This window comes from Grammomys surdaster, unplaced genomic scaffold, assembly GCF_004785775.1.
Source record: "Grammomys surdaster isolate TR1022 unplaced genomic scaffold, NIH_TR_1.0 125476, whole genome shotgun sequence".
Classification (NCBI taxonomy): Eukaryota; Metazoa; Chordata; class Mammalia; order Rodentia; family Muridae; genus Grammomys; species Grammomys surdaster.
In genome coordinates this window covers 851759-874200 of record NW_021620336.1, presented here as the reverse complement: position 1 = coordinate 874200, position 22442 = coordinate 851759, and the positions used below count along the sequence as shown (strand labels likewise).

General features: G+C 39.0%; 1 protein-coding gene across 1 annotated transcript in view; it reads left to right on the top strand.

The window, feature by feature from the left end:
• The window catches only part of Cd109 (CD109 molecule), a 98752-nt gene that overhangs the window by 23132 nt on the left and 53178 nt on the right, over nt 1–22442 (top strand). The window contains exons 5-10 of the mRNA XM_028786343.1: nt 1945–2070; nt 14500–14539; nt 17434–17518; nt 19359–19455; nt 20044–20203; nt 20840–20949. Coding sequence (XP_028642176.1) covers nt 1945–2070; nt 14500–14539; nt 17434–17518; nt 19359–19455; nt 20044–20203; nt 20840–20949 — 618 coding nt within the window. The remainder of the gene's footprint in view (nt 1–1944; nt 2071–14499; nt 14540–17433; nt 17519–19358; nt 19456–20043; nt 20204–20839; nt 20950–22442) is intronic.

Sequence of the window (22442 nt, the reverse complement as noted above, 5' to 3'; positions counted from 1 at the left end):
CCACACACATGCACACATCCACACACATGCACACATCCACACATATGGACACATATACACATGCACACATCCACACACATGCACACATCCACACATATGCACACATCCACACACACACTCCCTTTATATTGAAATGTAGATTCCGTGTATAAGAGAAAATACAGCATTGTCTTTTTGAGTCTGGCTTAGTCACTGAAGGAAAGTTGTAATGACTGGAGGTAAGCTGGGTACCTAGCCCAGTGGGCCTTTAATGAATGAGGATTCTATCTTAACAGTGAGAATTCATTTCTCTCCTTTCCTGCCTCCCTTCCTCCCTTCCTTCCTTCCTTCTTTCCTTCCTCCTTTTTAATAAACACAAAGTCATTTTTTTATGATTTCCATACATGTACATTACTGTATTTTATTAATAGTCTCTCTCTATCACTGTGGTTTTCTTCCCAACAGAGGCTTTCATGTATGAATGTATATTTGCATATGATGATGGCCAAGTGGTACTCATTCTTTTCCTCTCATTTCTCTGTCTTTTAGACTAATTTCTGCTTCTGCATAGTCCATTTCCACTTTCATTTCTCTCCATCTCTCTGTCTCTCTCTCTTTCTGCCTCTCTCTCTCTCTCTCTCTCTCTCTCTCTCTCTCTCTCTCACACACACACACACACACACACACACACACACGAAGATACTCCGTCTATTGAAATGTAGCTTCCATGTATGAATGAGATATTAGCCTTTGTGAGTCTGGCTTATTTCACTTAACACACTCTCTTCAGTTGTATCCATTTTCCTACAAATAGTGTAAATGACAGAACTTCATTTTTTTTACTTATTAACTTTACATCCCGCTTACTGCCCCCCTTCCCATCACCACCTCCCACAGTCCTCCTCTGAGAGGCTCCACCCAGCAGCTGACTCAGAGCTTCATTCTTTATTGAGCAGATATACCACACTTTATTTATCCATTTCTCTGTTGGTGGCCATTTTAGGCTGGCTCTGCAACTTGGTTATTGTGACCAATATTCAGTAAATATTGACGTACAAGTATGTTGACCTAGGTTCTTTCAAGTGTATGTTGAGTGTCAGAGTCAGATCTTGTGGCAATCCTAGCTTAGTTTCTTGAGGCCCCTGTATTTTGATTTTCATAGGTGTGCACTACTTTGTATTTTAGTGGGGATTTCTTTAAGCCACTCGTGTAGATTTGTTGGCATACATACTGTATGACCTCTGTAGAGGGAACTATGGTGTCAGGAACTAAAAAGCAGATCAGAACCAGCATGGCCTCAGGAGAAGTAACGGGAAAGGAAGAAATGTTGATTTGTTTTCTTTAATGATAGAAATATGTCATTTCCCAAAAACTCTGTAGTGTTATTTCCTCACTGCCATGACAGCATACCTTTCAGAAGTATCTTAAGGAAGGGTTGGTTTTGGCTTGTGGATTGAGGGTGCAGTCTACCATGAAAGGTATGGTGGCGGAGAGAGCAGCTGTGGCTGTGGTGGCAGGGGCGTGAGGCACCTGAGCGTGAGGAGCATTGCCACATGATCTGACTCTGACACTCAGCATACATTTGAAAGAACCCAAGTCAACATACTTGTATATCTGTGTTCAGGAAGCAGAGGGAGATGCACTCTGCCTGGCTTCTCTTCTCCTTTCCCTTTTGTTTAGTCTGGGCTGCTAGCCACCTTTTAAGGGGAACCTTCCCTCTTAGTTAAACCTCACTGGAAGCACCTTCACTGATCCACCCAGGGTTATGTCTCTCTAAATTCTAATCCAGGTGACAATGGGTTTAACCATTACACCATCTTAGTGTCATATATTGGGGGAAAGTTCTAGATGTGTCTGGGGGTTTGGGGGGGGGTCTGGCCATACCGCCAGACATCATTTCTAAAGCATACAATTGCCCTTGGGCGCCTTCCACAGCTGACACACATGGTTTGGTTTCTGTTGTAGGATCCGAGGTCTAATGTGATCCAACAGTGGTTTTCTGAGGAAGGCGATCTTGGAGTCGTTTCCAAAACTTTTCAACTGTCCTCTCATCCAATACTTGGTGACTGGTCCATTCAGGTTCAAGTGAATGTGAGTATAAATATATCTTTGGGGAGAATGTAAAAGTGGTTTAAGTTGTTCATATGGTAAAATTTTTCCTAAGTCATTCATTCTATGGACAGAAATAAATTACTGTGAGTATCTAGACAATTTAGTGACTTATTGTTAATTTGCTATATTTTCCAGTAGTGTAGCTTTCATTACAGTCATTATCTTTTTCTACCATAGAGTGTTTGGAGGTTTAAACATTTTGGCATTTTGTTCTAAAGCTGATTAAATATTTATTTATTAATTGCATGCATTGCTGCTTTATTCGTTTGGCACATTTGATGTTTCAGAATAATGATTAAAATGTGATTGGACAAACCTACTTTGTTCTTGTTATAAGAAACAGTGGCTTTAAAGAGTCACATTGCCCCTTGGTCTCCAGATCTTTTCCCTCAGAGTTCCTCTTGTATTTGCTTCCCTCACACACAGGTCTGTGACTGACATGGTAGGAGCACTGCAGTGCTGTTGCCCTCTGACTCAGCTTCCATGGGTGCACTACTTTATTTATTTATTTATTTATTTATTTATTTATTTATTTATTTTTAGTTAGTTTTTCTATTGCTGTGATAAAACAACATGATCATAAATACTTTGCAGAGGAAATGGTTTACGTCACTTCCACATCATAGTCTGTCTTTGAAAGAAGTCAGGACAGGAACTCAAACAGGGCAGGAACCTGGAGGCAGGGACTGATGCAGAGGCCGTGGAGGAATGGCTTGCTCTCTCTCTAGCTTGCCCAGCCTGCTTTCTTACAGCACCTAGGACTACAAATTGCCAACCCTAGGCGGCATCGATTGCTAACAGTTCCCTTGCTAGAGGTAGGACTTTATGAGCTCTTTGCTCATCCACGATGGGATTTTGGTTGGCTTGAGCTTGCACAGGCATTCCTCATGCATTTACATCCACTGAGTTCATGTGTGCAGTGACCCTGTCATGGCCCTTACCTCTGGCTCTTTTTACTCTCTCTTCCATGATGACACTTGAGCCTTGAAGGTGAGAGGGTGTGATATAGATGCTCTGTTTGAAGCGAGTCACTTCATCATCTTTTTATATCTGCATGTCGACAAACCGTGGGCTTCTGTGTTGGTATCTACTACAAGAAGAAGTTTCACTGACAAGGGTTGTGAGATGCATTAATCTATGGTTTAAAGATAAAAACTTAGTAGACAATTTAATTCTATGTATATTTAGTGAAAAAATAGTATAGGTTCTCCTCTAGTGCCTGTGACCTAGCCAGCCATGGACTTCTGGCCTGATTAACAGTACTTGGCCTGACTTCTGTCTTGTGGAGTGGGCCTTAAATTCAAGCAGAAAGTGGTTGGTTGATCAAATAGCACTTGTTCAACTATTGCCCAAGTGGACATGCCTTGCCAGGCACTTTGCTATTGTAGACACAGGTTCACAACTGAGCAAGACTTGATTATTTTCCTCTCCTAGTAGTATATATAGAACCTTCCAGATAGCGGGTAGGGGCTAATTTTCTAGATTGGTACCAGTTTGATTCCTCCATGTCCTATAGTTCAGATATGCAATACCTTCTGTGATAAGATCATGCCATCAAGTTCTGGAGCATAACCAGGAACAAGTGCAATAGTCTGGAACATTTGGGGGAGCTATGGGATCCCACAGAACAACTTGAAAAGAATCCCATACCTGTCACTGGGTTTTTTATTTTCTACCTTTTGAAGCCTGGGAGAGGCATTTCCCCCCCACCCCCCCACCCTCCCCATTATAGGGTAACTCGATTTTAACTTACTTTATATGATTATGTGTATAGATTTTAGGAAACTTTTAAAATAGTAGTTTTCTATTTGTAGTAGGTTTCTACATGGCCTTAAAAAAGTCTTTAGTGTTAGTTTTCTCCTCTCTCCATGGATCAACACTCCCTACTCTACAGCACAGATATTCTTGACTCAAACATGACTTATGATAAGAAGATCTTTGCAATGTGGTTTTTATGACAGCTTAGAATTATATAGTTCCATTACTAAGACATTCACAAGGAAGCAACCCAGAGGAATAATTTCATTCAGTCTTTGAGTTATTTAAGATATTTAATTTCTTTGATCTTTCTGGTTGGTACTTTTGTTGGCTATTTTTTTTTTTCAAGGCAGGGTTTCTTTATGTAGCCCTGGCTGTCCTGGAATTCCCTCTGTAGACCAGGCTGGCCTTGAACTCACAGATATTTGCCTGCCTCTGCCTTCCAAGTGCTGGGATTATAGGCATGCGCCACCACTGCCTGGCTTATTTTTTTATTTTTATGATAGGCTCTCAATTTGTCTGCCTCTGTCTCTACAATGCTGGGATCACAGGCTTGTGCCACAACACATGGCTTGCTCTATTTGAAAGCAGCATGACCAGGTGATGGGTCAGTGTGCCTGCCACATCTCAATCTTGGGGTGCTTCTCAACAGGCTCAAAAGAAGGGGTCATACCTGGTGTAATGGATTGTAATGACCCGTCCTGTCCCACGTTTGGGGGCCATTATGTCCAGGCCCATTTGGGTCAGTCAACAGGGTCTAGCAAGAGAGAGAGTGAGGATGGAAGGGCAAGAGACTTGAAGAATGGAGACAAGACAGAGAGTCTGTTTAAGTCCCTCTTTTAGTGAAAGGAAATCCTGGGTATTTATACTATTTTCCACGTGCCTTGCCCTCGAGGACAAGCAGGGGAACATCGCTGAAGGCACTATGTCACATGCCTTGCAGCATGGAGACCACGTGCGCCTTGCATCTGGGGGCACTAAACAGCAAAACAAGATATGTGAGAAAAACAAGATGTTTATCAGAGTGTGCTCAGCTGTTGTGGGCTGTTGTAAAACAAGTCTCTTGTCAGGGTATACGGCTCGAGATGGCTGCAAAGATGATAGCTGCTTTCTGCTAGGAGTCGGCTCCCAACAATGGATAAGCTCATATGTCAGGTCTTTATGAGTTAAAATATTCACAGACGTGATTCATTACTGGCAAACATTATTTATCAATTTGTACTTCAAAAAGGTGAAGGGGTCCTTACCTTACAGAAGAAGGTTATTCATCTAAATGCTGTGACTCAAATGAACTTGAGATTGCTCTGAATGAAATCAGCCTCAAAAGGACAGCTACTGTGTGGTCTCGCGTAAACGCAATATTTAGGATATAGAAAATTAGTGAAATACCGAGTGGAATGGGAGAGGCCGGGGGTGGAGCGAGTGACAAGGAGGTGGAGTGGTTTTGATGGTGTAGTTTCTGTCCTGCAAGATGAAGATCCAGGGATTTGTTGCCACTGTAGATGCACTTAACACAACTGACCAGTGTTCAGAGATGGCTAGATGGCAAATTTGTGTCACTGTAATTAAAACGAGTTAAAAATCAATGTCACCTATTTATGAGGTATGTTGGTCATTGAGTGTGTAATATTTATATTACTTTATATCTTATGATACACAGATGAGTATTGATTTTTATGTAAATACCAGAAGATGTTCGATCAGTGGTATCTTTGCAGATGTTTATATACCTACCATCTTTAGCCTTGATAATTGAGCCGATCTTACTGAATGTGTAACATGGTTTTAAAGAATGTTGGAGGCAGTGTTGCAAAAGAGGTTCATACATGCAGTGAGTAATTCATGAGTATTAAAACTAATGTCTGTAAGATTTATAGCTGAGGTATTTGCTTATTTTCTGGATTTATAGCTTAGTGTGGTAATATCCAAACAAAAAATCTAAACCTTAGAAAAATATTAATTTGAAGAAGATACAGGATACCATGAGAAATGTTGGTCTTCAAGTGTCTCTAAGTATGATCTCTCAGTGTTATGGCTGATCACTATGATAAAACAAACACATTTATATTCTATAATAAGTAGGTAATGTAGTAAATTTTAAGAAAGTTGGTATAATACTCCTGGGAAAGCACAGGTGCAGTATTTATATAGGTTCTCGTTTGTTCTTCATAAGTAATTTTGTGATATGGGTACAACTATGCCCATTTTCCAGTAGGAAGACCACAGCTTAGCAAATTAGCTTCTTAGGTATACTTCTGTAGGAAAGGAGAGCTTTTGTGACCTCCTTTTGACTGTTAGTTCAGTTCAGAACCAATGGCAGCTTTCTAGTTCTATATTTCTTTAAGACTACGGCCATCCACACTAGCGAAGACCAGCAATGATAATCTACAAATATATAATGAATGTGTACTCCAGCCCCGGGAGCTGACAACAGTGCTTGCATGTGAGTTAAGAGTTATTAGATGTATTAATCTAAATCCAGCTTCCTCCTGTAACATTTTAGAAGATATCATTATCCTTCTGATAAAGACAAACACAGAGTGCTTGTTGTTCGTGAAATGTCAGTATGAGGCATACAACTAAGAAAGGAAAACAAAACAAAGCAACAACAACAAAAAACAAAACCAAAACAACCGCCACCAAAAACCAAAGCAGACCGTCTTTAACAAAATTGATGGCCACCAGATGTCAGTATAATCAAAGACATGTTTGCGTGGTGAGCTGGGGCCTCACTTCTGGTTTTATCTTTGCTTGACTCCTGCTTTGCATTGAGGAGCTTTAACTTTTATTACCTACTTTTGTTTTAGCAGTGACTCATGACTATGGATGGGATAGACTCATTATTTGAATGCTCCACCATCATATACTAGGTTTTTGTTTTGTTTTGGGTTTGTTTGTTTGTTTGAGTCAGTAACTATTCCCTGGGGAAAATTATTTTCAGGAGAGAAATTTAAAAAATCATTCTATTTGTAGAAAAAAAACCCTACAGAATGATCTCAGCACCACAGTGGGAAGATGGTGCATTAGAACTGGGAACTTTATCAGGGGTCTGAGGTGTAGTGACTGTAGATAACCAGGAAGAGGCATCCTTAGTCACACATTCCCCCTAGGTCAGGAAAGGGATACTTTAGTGAAACACGCTGTGGGCTCCTTGGCATTTATCTGATTCTTACACGTTCATTTATAGCAGTGGCTCTCAACCTGTGGGTCAAAATCCCTTGGGGATAGAATGACTCTTTTGCAGGGGTCTCATATCAGATATCCTGCATATTAGATATTTGGATTACAGATTCATAACAGGAAAATTGCAGTTATGAGCTAGCAACAAAAGTAATTTTATGTTTGCAGGCCACCACAACACGAGGAGCTGTTTTAAAGGATTGCAGCGTTAGGAAGGTTGAGAACCACTGACTTACATTTTAAGACAGTCAGTCATTTACCAACTGTTAGACTTTCTAGAATAACTTAAATTGCATTTGGTCATCATGTATAGCTTTCATTTTCAGGATTTTGAAGGTTGTGTGTGTGTATGTGCATGTGTGTGTGTATTATATGCATATGGATGCAAGTGTGGAGGCCAGATAATCTTTTTCTAAAAAAAAATTTTAAGATTTATTTATTTTATGTATGTGAGTACATTGTCGCTCTCTTCAGACACACCAGAAGAGGGCATCAGATCCCATTACAGATGATTGTGAGCCACCATGTGGGAATTAAACTCAGGACCCCAGAAAGAGCAGTCAGTGCTCTTAACCACTGAACCATCTCTCCAACCTATCTTCTTCTATATTTAAGTTAAAAAAAAAGATTTAAATTGAACTACTAAGCTCCATCTTAGTTTTTTTTTTTTTTTTTTAAGATAGAATCAGCCCCTGAACCTAAAGCCCTCCCCCTGCTTCTGGTGTCTGTCTGTCTGTCTGTCTGCCCCCTCAGTTATAGGTTGCTTCTGGTGTCTGTCTGTCTGCCCCTCTCAGTTATAGTGCATTAGATCCATGCCACCACACCTAGCTTTTATGGAGATTTGGGCTCATGTTCTCAAGCTCATGCAGCTACTAGCATCTCACAAGTAACCTATCTCCCCAGCCCAAGCGCTTTTGATTGTGTAACATTTCTAGGTCTTCATTCCCATTCCTGTGTCTTTCACATGTTGTATGAGGGTGGTTGTGGGTCTCAGTGAGTTTTCTGTCCATTCATAGATGGGCCAGTTTTTCCCCATTGTAACGTAAGAAATGTTACAAAGCAACGTAGTGTTGGGTTTTAGCACCAGATCTCACAGAGCACTTTGACCCATCTCCTCATCTTATGGATGAAGGGATATGACAGATGAGGATTGCACTGTTCTAACAAGGTTGGTGCTTCCAGAGGTCAGAAGAGGAACTAGAGTTATAGCTGGTGGTGAATTGGAATGAGGATGTTGAGAACTGAACTTGTGTCTTCTGGAACAGCATCCCATACCATCAACCAGTGAACCATCTTCCAACCCCTTGTTAAAAAAATGTAAAACCATGTTTTATGTGTATGGATGTTTTGCCTGTATGCATGCCTTTGTACCACATGTATGCCCTTGGAGGCCAGAAGAAGGCATTGGAGCCCCTGAAACCGAGGTTAAAGATGGTTGTGAGCTGTTAGACATCAAGAAAGGAGACACTGAGTCAAACGATAAACACAACTTCTGACTTTACTTCCCCACCAGGCATTCTAGTTTTGGCTTGCAGATCCCTGCTTTCTTGTTTTTATCATTTCTTATCTCGTATACTTTGGCATTTTGCAAAGTTTGCTCTTAAGTTCATTTCATAATTCATTGTAGGCAAATCCACTTGTAGGCACAGTCTCAACATGCCAACGACTCGCTTATCTCTGAGAGAACCCAAGCCTCCGACCCCCAGTCAGGTACCATCCTTGTGATCTTCTCTCACCACATCTGGATCTTTTCCAGAATTTTCCTCTTCACTGAATCATTTCACCCTCCTGCCAGCTGTGCTAGCCAATAACCTTGACATTGTCCCTGACACCTTATGCTCACTTACCACCCATGTCCAGCCTCCACAAACTTCTGTGGCATTGACTCTTATGTACATACATGTCAGATGGACCCATTTCTCTTTCTCTTCTTTTCTTCATCCCTTGTTAAAGTTGCCATTGCAGTCTCCCTAGATATTCTCAGTGTCTATTAGTCATCCTCTGTAAATAGTCTTGTTTCTATACTTGCAATCCATTCTCTACACAGCAGTAAACGTAATCTAAACAGTAGCTGGATCTGTTATCCTTTGGCTTATAGCCTTCCAAACACTTCTCATTGCTTTCAGAGTCAAATTCACATTCCGCCATTGTTTACCCAAGGCCTTGCTTGGTCCGATTCTACTTCTTCGTCTCATCTCCAGTCTCAGTCTCGGCAAATCAGATCCACACTGTTTGTTTATAGTTTGTAACTATACGTAAATATGGCTGATAAGCAGCTTTTCACCAGATCATATTCTCCTTGCAGGGTAGACATATTCCACTTCCATCAGGTGCCTGATACTTATTTTCTGTTGGAGTAGATGAAACAATGGTCAAATAAATGGATGGATGAATGGTTCCATTATAATTGCACTTGGTGATTCTGACTCAGTGGCTCCTGGTGGGAAATGGACGTCTCTTATTTGTTAAGCCCATGATAGATGACTCTGCATAATCTAGGTTGAAATTCCTACAGAAAGACATCATAACTACAGTTCAGAGCACAGATGTTTGGCCTATAAACACAGCAAGGAAAGGGCAATGTAAATGTTAATAAATATTTTCAGTCACTTGGCAAAGCCTTTTATTAACTGTCATTCCTCCACATAAGTCAGAATAAATATATAGTGACACTTTTTATATGATGATGTTTCTTTCCATTGTGATATTTTGTTTATTTATATGCTTTTTATAAAAAAATTTTTTTCTGGTAAAAATAAAGGAGAAAGAAAATTGCCTAATATTTTATAGATAATAGATCCAAGCATATCCTTGTTAGTAAGGATCTAAATGATACCGGAAACACGGGACTTGTCTCTTGTGTGCAAGACCAGAGGCAACACGGGTCAGTACGAATGGGAAGGTGGCAAGACTCAACCTTACGATAAGGAGTTGAGGTGGCTCTTATGTAACAGAGAGCTCTTGATTGGGAATCACGAGAACCTTAGAGGTCTTAGGGTTCATGTATTTAATGAACACTCCTGATATTATGGTCTGGGAACCAGCTCCTACAAGCTGTCCATTGATGAGAGAGAGAGAGAGAGGAGAGAGGTATGGAGTGCTTCAGGCTTCATTATTAGAGAAGGAAGACTTTCAGTAGCATAAGATGGTTTTAGCAGTTTGTGTGCTAATCTGTAAAAAGAGGGCAGTGAGCTAATGTCTCTCTTCATCTCCTTCAGCTGTCTCGAGTCTACAGCATGTGCTCCCTCAGCATTACTTATTCAGGGACAGGAGTTTAGACAGACTACAGAAATGCTGAGAATAGCTCCTGCATCTTTTTACATTTTTTTTTTTTGTGTGTGTCTTAGGCATTTAGAAGATTTAATCCAAGATCTAAGCAATCTTACTTTTAATACAGTGAGTGAATGTGTGTGCCTTCATGGTAGCATGTTTGCTGTGAATCAGTGTCCATCTGGGGAAAGAACAGCTCAAGAGAAATGGATGAGTTAAGTATTCTCTTTACTGGAAAGTGTCTGTTTGGAAGTCGTTAAGTGTTTAAGTCTGTAGGTCAGCTTTTTTCTCTAGTGGTTGACAGAGTGAGTGTAACTTTATTGGATTAGCTATACTTACCATAAAAACTCATTTTGAAGTATATTAAATTATTTTCAATTTAATGAAAATTATTCAAAGAAATTTGTATATCCCACAAAAGATTATTGATTACTTGCTTTTTTTCATTGTTTTTAGTTTATTTCAGCTTAGTTTCCTAGAACTAATAATTTGGAAATGAATTTAATTAATCCTTATTCAGAGTTAGGAGTTATTATGCTGTGCCCTGAAGACAAAATCCAGCCTAAAATCTGTTTTATAAATAAAGCTTTTTTTGTTTTGTTTTGTTTTGTTTTGTTTTGTTTTTTTTGAGACAGGGTTTCTCTGTGTATACCTGGCTGTCCTGGAACTCACTCTGTAGACCAGGCTGACCTTGAACTCAGAGATCTACCTGCCTCTGCCTCTGCCTCCTGAGTGCTGGGATTAAAGGTGTGTGTCATCAGTGCCTGGCTATTTTATAAAGAAAGTTTTAAAAGCATTTTATGAAGCAAGTTGGATTTTTTTAATAAAGATATTTAATATGGGCTTAAGCTTGAAGATTGGGAGGAAAAGAGACACTCAGAAGACTATAAGATATATTACATGTGAGTATGGACTGGCCAAGGGAGAGGTACCATGATAAAGTTTTGTTTGAACACGGTCATATTAATTTTCAAATGTATTTTTTGCTACTTTTTTTAAAATAATTTTTAAAAATGTAATTAAAATATAAGTACATCATTTCCCCCTTTCTCTTTCATGCTTCTAACCCCTCCCAGGTAACCCCTGCCTACTCCCTCTCAAATTTATAGACTCTTTTTCTTTGATTATTATTGTTATATAATATATATATGTTATATCTAACATACAGTTATGTTATATAACAATAATAATATATTCATATACGTATGAATAAGTATGTAAATACTACCTGCTGAATCTATTTACTGTTGCTTGAATGTATATACCTTCCAGGCTGACAACTTGGTGCTAGACAACCAATTGGGGAAGGTCTTGTCCCGGGGGAAGACTGATTTTCCCTCTCTCGACAGTTGTTAGTTGCCTATAGCTCTTCGCCTAGGGGTGGGGCCCCTTGAGATTTCCCCTTCCATATCTTTGCATGTATTAGTGTTGTTATTGTTTGAGGCTTTATTTATGCAGCCATACTGTTGCAGCATCATGAGTGTAGCTTCTCTGTTGTTTCTCAGAGACATAGTCTTACAGAAGACTTTCCATTCCTTTGCCTCTCAGCAATCTTCCCATTCCCTCTTCTGTGATGGTCCCTGAACCATAGATGCAGGAGTTGTACTATAGAGGCATCCATTAGGATCAGGCACCATGTAGTCACTTGCTCTTGTTATTTTGACTAGTTGTGATTGCCTACGATGGTCTCCTCCTATTTCAAAGAAAAGCTTCTTTGATGAAGGGCGAGAGCTACAGTTATCTGTGAGTATGGCAGGTATTTAGAGTGTAGTTGGGAATAACGCTGGTCTAGTAGTGTATCTTAGAAGATCCATGGCTTCACTTGCCTTCTGTGATTTCTCTCTTGCTATGTGGGCCTCAAGTCCAATTAGACAGGTGTTTGTTGGTTACTGCCAAGACGTAAGAGGCATTATTGCACTTTTAGGTATAGCTTGTCAATTCAATCATTGTTTTGGTTCATAAGCATTACAGCTGGGTAGGACTATAAATTTCCTCATTTTGGCAATTTGCATGACACCTTCAGATTTTGTTGTTGTTTTGAGACAGTTTCCCTGTATACCCCCCTGTGTAGTCAGGCTGGCCTTGAACTGAGAGATCCATCTGCCTCTTCCTCCCAACTGCTGAGATTAAAGGTGTGCACCACCCTGGCTGGCTCATTTCTACTTTTTAAAACAGGGTAGCACTCTGTTGTCTGAGCCTGTAGTTACTTCCTTTTAGCAGTAGGTAGGACTCTGAGCAGATTTGTACCAATTCTACTGTGATCTTAAGTCATATAATAGAGAGTGTTGGTGGTGGTATTGGGGGCAATTTCTGAAGAGTGCGGCTATCTCTAGTCATACGCCACTCCGTAAGTAACCCCTAGTAAACTTATTTTATTCACAATGGTATTGTTTGAGGCACTTTTTGTGATGCCGGTGCTGGCTTAATTTAGGGTCAGATTTTAATTTTATATCTTCCTGGAAAATCAGTGTACAGTTACTTTCTTGATTTGGTTTTTTGAAGATAACCAACTTTAGAGAATCAAATACATGCAGCTTCTAATATGACATGCTAGCAATTATAGTAGGGTGTAGGATCATCAATATGGAAATTCTTAAGGTTGATCCAAATAACACATTTACAATGTTCTTTAAAACATCTTAAAAGTGTGTGTGTGTGGTGTGTGTGGTGTGCATGTGCCCACAGAAGCCAAAAAAGGGCATCAGATCTAGATCTGGAGTTACAGAAACCAAACTTGAGTCCTTTGGAAGAGCAGCAAATGTCTCTTAAACATGGAGAGATCGCTCCATTCCCTATTTAATATAACCATTAAATGATGATACTTAAACCAAATTATAAACAGCTTTATTTCAGCATTGACAATTAAGCCCAGATACTGACATGTGCTCATCAAGGGCTCCGCCACTGATTTATGTCCCAGACCCAGACAACTATTTTCTCAGTATGTAAAGATTTGTTTTGTGTTTCGAAGTGAACTGTATCTTTTCTTTAAGATTAAGTAATGTGAACCAGGTGTGGTACCTGTGAGACGCTGAAACAGGAGGATTACCATGCTTTAATTGAGCTTAAACTACATAGTCTGATCCAGACCATCTTGGGCTATATGTGGGACTGCCTCACATAAAACAAAATGAAACAAAACAAAACAACTCCCCTCCCCCAAATCAAACCAAGTCAAAAAACAAACAAACAAACAGACAAACAAACAAACCAAAACAAAAAAACTCCTTAAAATACATACTTTAGATTAGTTGTGATTTCTGGGAAAGCTACAATTTTAGTGGTGCACCTCTGTTTGCTATGACAAATATAGAATATAAGATTCGTGAAATCAGCCATTTTACCGAGGTTTTTGTTGTTTAGAATATGTAGTTAGAATTGTAAGTTAGAAAATGATAAATGAGGAGACCTGTTTTCTCGTGAGTCATGGAAAAGGGATTAATTACTAATATCTGTTAAAGCAGGGTAGGATGTATTGGTTTAAATGTTACAGTAGAAAAGAATTCAAAGGATTAGATGGTGAATATGTTGGTTCATGATAACTTTGTCTTCTTGATTACTTGTAGACGTTTTAATTATGAATAATTTCAGTTTTTTCTGTATTTTAAAGTTATATCCAAAACAAAGTTGAAATCATTTTCTGTTTGGTATGTGTTGTCATGATTTCATAAGTTTATGAACTCTTCAACCTAATTTTTGTTCTGCAAATGATGAAAATCAGATTAAACAATTTGTTTAAATGCCTTGTAATTAGGGAAGTTACTTTTTAAAAAAATGATTTATTTTTATTTTATGTATATCAGTGAACACTTATGTCTGCACATAGACCTCTCTGCACTTATTTCTGTGTGAGGGTGTCTGGTCCTCTGGAACTGAGATTATAGACAGTTGTGAGTGTGACATAGGTGCTGAGAATTGAACCAGGGTCCTATAGAAGAACATCCAGTGTTCTAAACCACTGAGTTCCATCTCAAGCTGCAGGAAGTTACATTTTTATATGAACAAATTGGGAGGGAAAACTCCAGCTTGATCACCAGCTTGATCTTGAAGTTGACAGAAAACAATGTCCACAGAGAAAAGCAGTTTTCATCCTTAAATCATTATAAATTCAATTAAAAATTAATTTTCTAAATACTTTTATACAAAGAAGAGGGTAAGATAAACTAACTCATATTTGTTTTTGTCTTCTTTTCCCAATAGGATCAGCAATATTACCAGTCCTTTCAGGTTTTAGAATATGGTAAGAGTTATTCTTTCTTTTGAAGGAAAATTTTCACTTATTACTTTATATAGATATGAAAAATTTTCAAGAGACATGTAATAAAAATCTCAATAAGGATATAACTTTAGTATTCATTCTAGGATTAAACATTCCTTTGCAAGTGTTTCGAAATTACATTATAAAGCAAAAAGCAGGCAATATATGACATTCTACAATGCCAGTTTTTTCTTGGGACCCTTTTTCTTTTTCTGTTTTTTTTTTGAGATTTACTTATTTTTATTTTATGTGTATGACTTTTACCTGTCATGTATGTCCATGTACCACATGTGTGCTGTGCCTGTGGAAGCCAGAAGAGGGCGCTGGATGCCCAGAACTAAAGCTACAGATGCTTGTGAGCTGCCACGTAGGTTTTTGGAATCATTCCTGGTCCTCTGGAAAGCCAGTCAGTCCCTTAAAGGCTTAGCTGTCTCTCCAGCTTCTGGTTTTTTGTTTTTGTTTTTTTTTGTTTTGTTGTTGTTTTTGTTTTTTGTTTTGTTTTTGTTTTTGTTTTTGAGAAGGAATCTCTTTGTGTAATGCTGTCTGTGTCTGGAACTTGCTTTGGAGAGCAGGCTAGCCTCAGATTTACGGTTATTCTCTTATCCTGGCCTCCCAAACACCTGTCTCCCCTGTACTTATAAAGTATTATGCCGGGCGGTGGTGTCGCACGCCTTTAACCCCAGCACTTGGGAGGCAGAGGCAGGCGGATTTCTGAGTTTGAGGCCAGCCTGGTCTACAGAGTGAGTTCCAGGACAGCCAGGGCTACACAGAGAAACCCTGTCTCGAAAAACCAAAATATTATTTTTTGACTTTGAATAATGAACATTGGACTTGAGGATGTGGTTCAGTTCCCAGGACCACAAACACCTAAATTATCGAATTGACACGAGTTACTTTCCATATATCTTTATTTGGTCGACACAGTGGAGACAGGGTATTTAGCTAAGGTAGACCATCTTCCTGCAGGCACCATAGTGCCTTTATAAGCACGCAGGTGAAAGCAGTGGCCGGCTGTTCTCGGTGGGTAGAGAGAAGGCAGACATGAGTAAAAGCATAAGGCCCCTCTTAAGAGCTGATAAATTAGTGTCATTGAGCTTGTAGATGAGTTCTTTAATTTGATTTTTGCAACCCTTTGTGATCACTTTTAATCTGGGCAGAAGAGTTCTGAAACAGAGTTTGTTACATCTTTGTGATTCCAGCTCCTCTGTTTCCACGGTACTTTCTCATCCATGTCACGGCCTGGAACAGGGACCAGCAAAGTATTTTCCTGCGATGGAACTGAAAGTAGTATTTTGGTCTCTGTATGCCACAGTATTTGTTTTAGCTGCTCCTCTGCATCTCTATAGAATGATAGTGCACACAGACAACACACAAGCAAATGCCACCGTCATACAGGAAACTGGGCATCACCATACATTTCCCTTTTGTTTTTTTTCCAACCAATTAAAATGAGTAAAAGCTACTGTTAGCTGATGCTGGCCATACAGTCCTGAAACTCCTTAGCTGGAATTTTATGTGTCACCCAGAGCCCCTCACCATATATAGGTATACAGATACAGACATGTATCTGGTTTCAATAGAGATGTGTTATACACGTAAAATTCATCCCAGATTTCTAACATTTAGTGCAAGAAAAAGAAAGTTCATTAATAATATGTTTTAAATTTTGGCTAAATATTAAAGCAAAAGGATTTTAGACAAGTTAAGGAAAATATTGCAAAATTTATTTTACCTGTTTATTTTTTAAAAATGTGGTTACTAGAAATGGAAAATTAAATGTGTGGCTCATATTTTATGTCCTTTGGTCAATACTCTAGAAGAATATTTTTTTTTTTTTTTGAGAAAGGATATCACCGGGTAGTCTCCGCTCCTTGGAACTTGCTAAGTAGACCAGGCTGGCCTTGAACTCATAGAGATCCACCTGTATCTGCTTCCCAAGTGTTGGGATTAAAAGTGGTAAGCCACCATGGCAGGCACGATCAAAATTTTTGTGTGTTTTACCTTGTTGGTGCTGGGTGGTTACATGTCCTTGATGAGGTACAGTTGTGGGGTGATTGGTGAGCAGCCTATAGTATTTGAATAGAAAGCCTTTGGATTCTTTGGAGAGGTGTGTGTGTGGGCGGGTCATAGTTGTCCTATGTGACTTTTTTGAGCCTCCCTTCTAGACTGGTTTAGAGCTTATCAGTGCCCTGGCACATTCAGTGTCTTTGGCCCCATAGGTTTGGGGTGTTTTACTGACTTATCAACCTTTTCAGCATTTATCTTATGTAAATTGCATGGTGAGGTCCCTTATAGGAGTCTCATGTGTTTCTTTGATCAGTGACATTATGAAAACATTTCTGTAGGCTCAAACCAAAACCACAAACATTTTTATTGTGGTAGGGTACTTTATTTAAAGTAGTATTAATTGCAAAAAATTTTATGGGAGCTGTTGAGATGGTTCATTTGTCAAGAATGTTTCCTGTTCTTGTAGAGGACCTGGGTTTGGTTCCCAGCACCCACAAAATGGTTCATAAGCACTTGTAACTGCAGTTCTAGGAACTCCATGTCCTCATCTCTGCAGACTCCCCTTGCACACGTGGAATGCACACATGCATACTCTCTGGTGCTCACACACATGCAAATGGATAAGTAAATAAACACATTTAAAGCAGCAAACAAAACACCATTCCGTTATTATATAATGTTGATCTAAGAAAGGATATCTGATTGAGTTACATAAGGGGCTTTCAATTTATGTTAACACGTGGATCCTAATAAAGTCAAGTTCAAGAAATACCAGTTTTCAACTCACGAGGACAACTCTTATTTTTGTGTGCATCAGCTGCAGACGGTGGTAAAATAGATTCCTTCAATAGACTGGTTTTCCTTCACAGTGTTACCGAAGTTTGAAGTTACTCTGCAGACACCGCTTTATTGTTCTTTGAAGTCTAAGCATTTGAGTGGCAGCGTCACAGCTAAGTAAGTTGCATTTGTCTTTTGGTCTGGCTCTAAACTGTTGTGAAACAGCACGACAAAAACCTCCATACATGGGCTGGAGAGATGGCTCAGTGGTTAAGAGCACTGACTGTTCTTCCGAAGGTCCTGAGTTCAATTCCCAGCAACCACACGGTGGCTCATAACCATCTATAATGAGATCTGAGCGACATTGTACTCACATACATAAAATAAATAAATATTAATAAACCCCTCCATACATACTTAAGAGTACTAGCACAGGATTTTCCTTTAAAAAAAACCTCAACTCTATAATAATCAACCATCTGCAATACTTCATTTAGCACAATACAGATGTCCACAGGGCTTTACATCTGTAACTTTACTTCAAGCTGTCATTCCTAAAATATTTCCCACAGACTTTTTAGTAAGGAGCTTATAGAATGCATTGTCACGTTTCTAAAGCATTGGGAACTTAGGGGCTGGGGAGATGGTTCAGAATGGGAAAAAAAGTCTTAACCACTGAGTCATCTTTCTGTAGTCTCTGCTTCACATTTAAGCCAAAATTAAAATAAAATTGCCTTTGAGAATACATTAAGTTATTATTTTCAAGCATGCTGAACTATCATATGATACAACAATTTTAAAATATAATATCTTGGCATTCTGGTTTTGCCTTTAATTAATAGTTAACAAGACACAGGCCATGTTAGGTGCCGAGGGCTCAGGTGAGTGATTTTGATGCTGTGGTTCTCAGTCAGGTCCCCACTAACTTCACTGCTTTTGTTTCGAAGGATGGTATATTTGAAGGTGAATATTTTTTCTTTCTCTTAATTTGGAAAGTTCTGCATTTGCTTTGGAGTTGGCCCAGAGGAAAGGTTATTTCTGTGTCCAATTAACAGATTCAGGAAACATCAGTTTACTATTACAATTTGAACTGCAGAGCAAAACTGGCTTTAAGGGTTAGCCCAGTGTTTGAAATAGAGATGGAAGAACCCATTTTTAAAAAGACTTTTTGGCAGTAAAATGATTTACTGAAGATCGCCTTTCCTTTACGTGAAGAAATGCTCCATTATGAGGAGTAATTAAGGAAATAAAATTAAGACTGTGAAGTGACAGAGAATTCAGTTTGACACAAGAAGATGAGTTTGAAACAATGCTTAAAAAGTTAGTTTTTAAAGTTTCCTTGCTTAAAGAAAATCAAATTGTTTTTGGTAGACATAAATGCATTTGGTACTCTATAGTTTAAGGTCTGATACTACCTCCTAGAGTGTCCCGGGATGTGTGACAGTTGCCTATGGTAATTATAACTTCCATTAACATCCAAACATTTTTACAGGTGTGAAGTTTGTAGACATTCAGGTGATGGCCACTCCAGGTTTCTAGTGTTGAGAGCTTTTTCTAGTTTTTTAGAAGCTGTGCCTTTCCGTAATGTTCACACTTCCTCTGTGTCCTCTCAGTGGGTGGAGGCTGTGGATAGGCAGCATTTGAGCTGATTTTAGATGCTTTAATTCAGAATTTCATTTGGAAACCTAACCTGAAGAATCTCTATTTGTTATGAATGTTCTTTGTTCTTTGTGCTTTTGTTGTTGCTTTATGTTTTCTTGGGACAGATTGTTGAGAAGTAGCTCAAGCCGGCTTTGAACTTGTCCCATCTCAGCCTCCTGACTGCTAGGATAACGGTGCTACATGGGAGACTTGTACCTTTTTTATTTTTTAAATTTTAGGAGAGGTGTACTTTTAATGTAATTCTTCTCTGTTGAATTGCTAATGTATGCTTATTGAAAGTGATGTTTTTTATCGTGTTCCTCTGACACCACTGAGTTGAAATGTAATAATACAATATTTTAAAAATTGTTTTCAGGTATACATATGGGAAGCCAGTGAAGGGGAGTCTGTCACTTACATTTTTACCTTTATCTTTTTGGGGAAAGAAGAAGAATATCACAAAAACAATTGAGGTAACTTTTGCAGATCTTTCGTAATCTACAAAAGGGACAATTCAATCTCAATTAAAAAAATAACTATAGGACCCAGTGGGGTGTGGTGGCACACACCTATTATTCCAACCCTCAGGGAGGTGGAGAAAGGAGGGTAAGTAGTTCAAGACCAGCTTTAGCCATCTAGCAAATGTGAGGCCAGCTGGTGAAGGAACAAACAATAGAAAATAATTACAGGAAAAACAGGAGAATGTGGTATTTAAACCCATTTTTAATATAATGTGGCACAGATGTGGTAAATAATTTTTTTTTTCCTTTTTTTTTTATTGGATGATTTATTTACATTTCCTATGTTGTCCCCTTACCCCATCCCCCACCACCCCCTATGATGTGGTAAATAATTATGATTCAGATCACAGTGTGGAAAATTAAATTTTTTTCTAAAAAAGCTTGGTATAGCCTTACTAAAAGAAGTCTGTAAGAAAATCTAGAACTTTCTAGCATTAGATGAAAGAATAAAGAACTATCCAATATAACTGAGTGTGAGTTTTGTTTCTAGAATTTGAATTCCTAAAGTGAAATGTAAAATGGATTTTTTGAACAAAACAGATAAATGGATTCGCAAACTTCTCTTTTGATACTGAGGAGATGAAAAAGATAATGAATTTGAAGAAGGTAACAGATCTCTTGGAAGACAGTTATGAGCATGTGGACCCATCCTTCCCTGGGCCCGCAGAGATTGTAGCTACTGTGACGGAATCACTCACAGGTTTGTAGCCTCAATGAAGGTAAATTTTTTGCTGCCTGTTACCTGCTTACTGTGCTGGCAGGTATCAGGAGAGGGAATTCAGTGCTTTTTCTGGGGAGCTTGTTTGATGCTGAAGACTTTAACTTGTAGAGTGCTTCATAAAACAGTGAAACCTGGACTTCAGCTTCATATGATAATAGTCGCTATTCGATTTTCCCTCCATTTCAACTCTGTTTTTCTAGCCTGAGAAACACACAGGGGGCCTGCATTTTCAATGAACTAGCTGGCTTCCTCTTCTTTCTTTTCTCCTTCTCCTTTTCTCCTTCTTTCTTTTCTTCACTCCTTACTTTCTGGACAGTTTACTCTTTTAATAAGAATGTTAAGAGTTAGTTGGAACCTTGTATTACTATTTCAACAGATTGATTCAGTTGACCCAACAAACAAAACCTATTCTGTCTGTGCTTTCTCCTCCTAGTGTACGCCACCGAGAGAGAATAGTATGCTAAACTTTTGTCTTTCTTTTGGGATCATAGTCAATAACAGGAGTGAACTTATGTGCCCTGATATCTTTAGTCCCTTCGGCAAGAAGCTTAGGTGGATACATCCCACTGGTGAAAAAGTACTTTTACAACCTAAATGATGCAATCCCCAATACAGGTATCTCAAGAAAGGCAAGTACCAATGTGTTTTTCAAGCAACATGATTACATCATTGAGATTTTTGATTATACGACTGTCTTGAAGCCATCTCTCAACTTCACAGCTACTGTAAGTGGGTGTATTTATTACTAAGCACGAATCCTGGAGAAACGTGGCAGACCGAGAGACCACGTGCTCTGTGTCTTTAAGTAAAAGAGGAGATGGCTTACTTTTCCCCTTCAGAAATATGAATGTGGTTGGATGGTGGTGGCACAACCATCCCAGCACTTGGGAGACAGAGGCAGGTGGATCTGAGTTCAAGGACATCCTGGTCTATAGAGCAAGTTCTAGGACAGCCAGGGCCACATAGAGAAACCCTGTTTTGAAAAACAAAATGAAAAAAAAGAAAGAAAGAAAAAAGAAGAAATATGAACGTGGATAATTGCTTCCAAATGACCTTTGTCTAATATATTTTTTAAAAGTATCAAAACAGCTAATTTTTTCCAAAAATTTACTTAACTAGCAGTTCATTTGATATGAATTACAACATTAAAGCTTTTGTTAATGAAGAAATGACTGCCAAAATTTTTAGTTTGATGTTAATTTTTAAAAAAGATTTATTTATTTGTTTTATGTATATGAGTACACTGTTGCTCTCCTCAGACACACAAGAAGAGGGCATCAGATCCCATTACAGATGGTTGTGAGTCATCATGTGGTTGCTGGGAATTGAACTCAGGACCTCTGGAAGAGCAGTCAGTGCTCTTAACCAATGAGCCATCTCTCCAGCCCACCGATGTTAATTTTTATAAGGACTACATTTTAATTTCATCAAAGATATAGAATTTAAAAATTATCACCAAGGATACTCTCTTTTCCAGAGAGAATGTAGAATTAATATTTATTATTTGAGTAAATTGAAAAAAGTAAACTAGGAAACACCCAAAATACTGTCCTTCTTTTATGACTGTCCTTCATTTATGTCCATTTTTATGACATTTACGTCTTATAGGACATTTAGTCATTCCTCATATTTATGCTCCATCTCTCATTGAGTGGATTCTGTCAATGTGTAGGAAGGACGTGGTATTTATGAAGCTACGGGAGACCCAGGAAGGGAGCGTTAGCTTTGCAGGTGGAGATGGAGGTTATTAAGGGTGCCTTATGGAAGAGGGAGCCTCGAATGATGAATGACAAGATTTGTAGTGTTTTAAACGTTGGAGCACGTGGGTGGGAGGCAGGGAGCAAGATGGGATAGTGCAAAAGGGGCTGCAGTTAGCAAGAGCAGAGCGCATTCAGAAAAGTGACCGGACCCGTGCGTTTGCCGCAGAGGTCTTGGCCTGATTTAACAGGAGGCAAAGCTTAGGAAACTATGAGGTCCTGTGCTGCAGAGGGTCTCCTGGATAGGTTGAACTTTATTCTCTCTAGGCAGTGAGATCTGGAGCCTATGAACACAGGTGGGGTGGAATGTGTGTGTGTGTGTGTGTGTATGTGTATGTGTTTGTGTGTATGTGTGTGTGTGAGGGTTTGTGTGTATGTGTGTGAGGGCTTGTGTGTATATGTGTGTGTGTGTTAAGGGTTTGTGTGTGTGTGTGTGAGGGTTTGTGTGTGTTGAGGGTTTG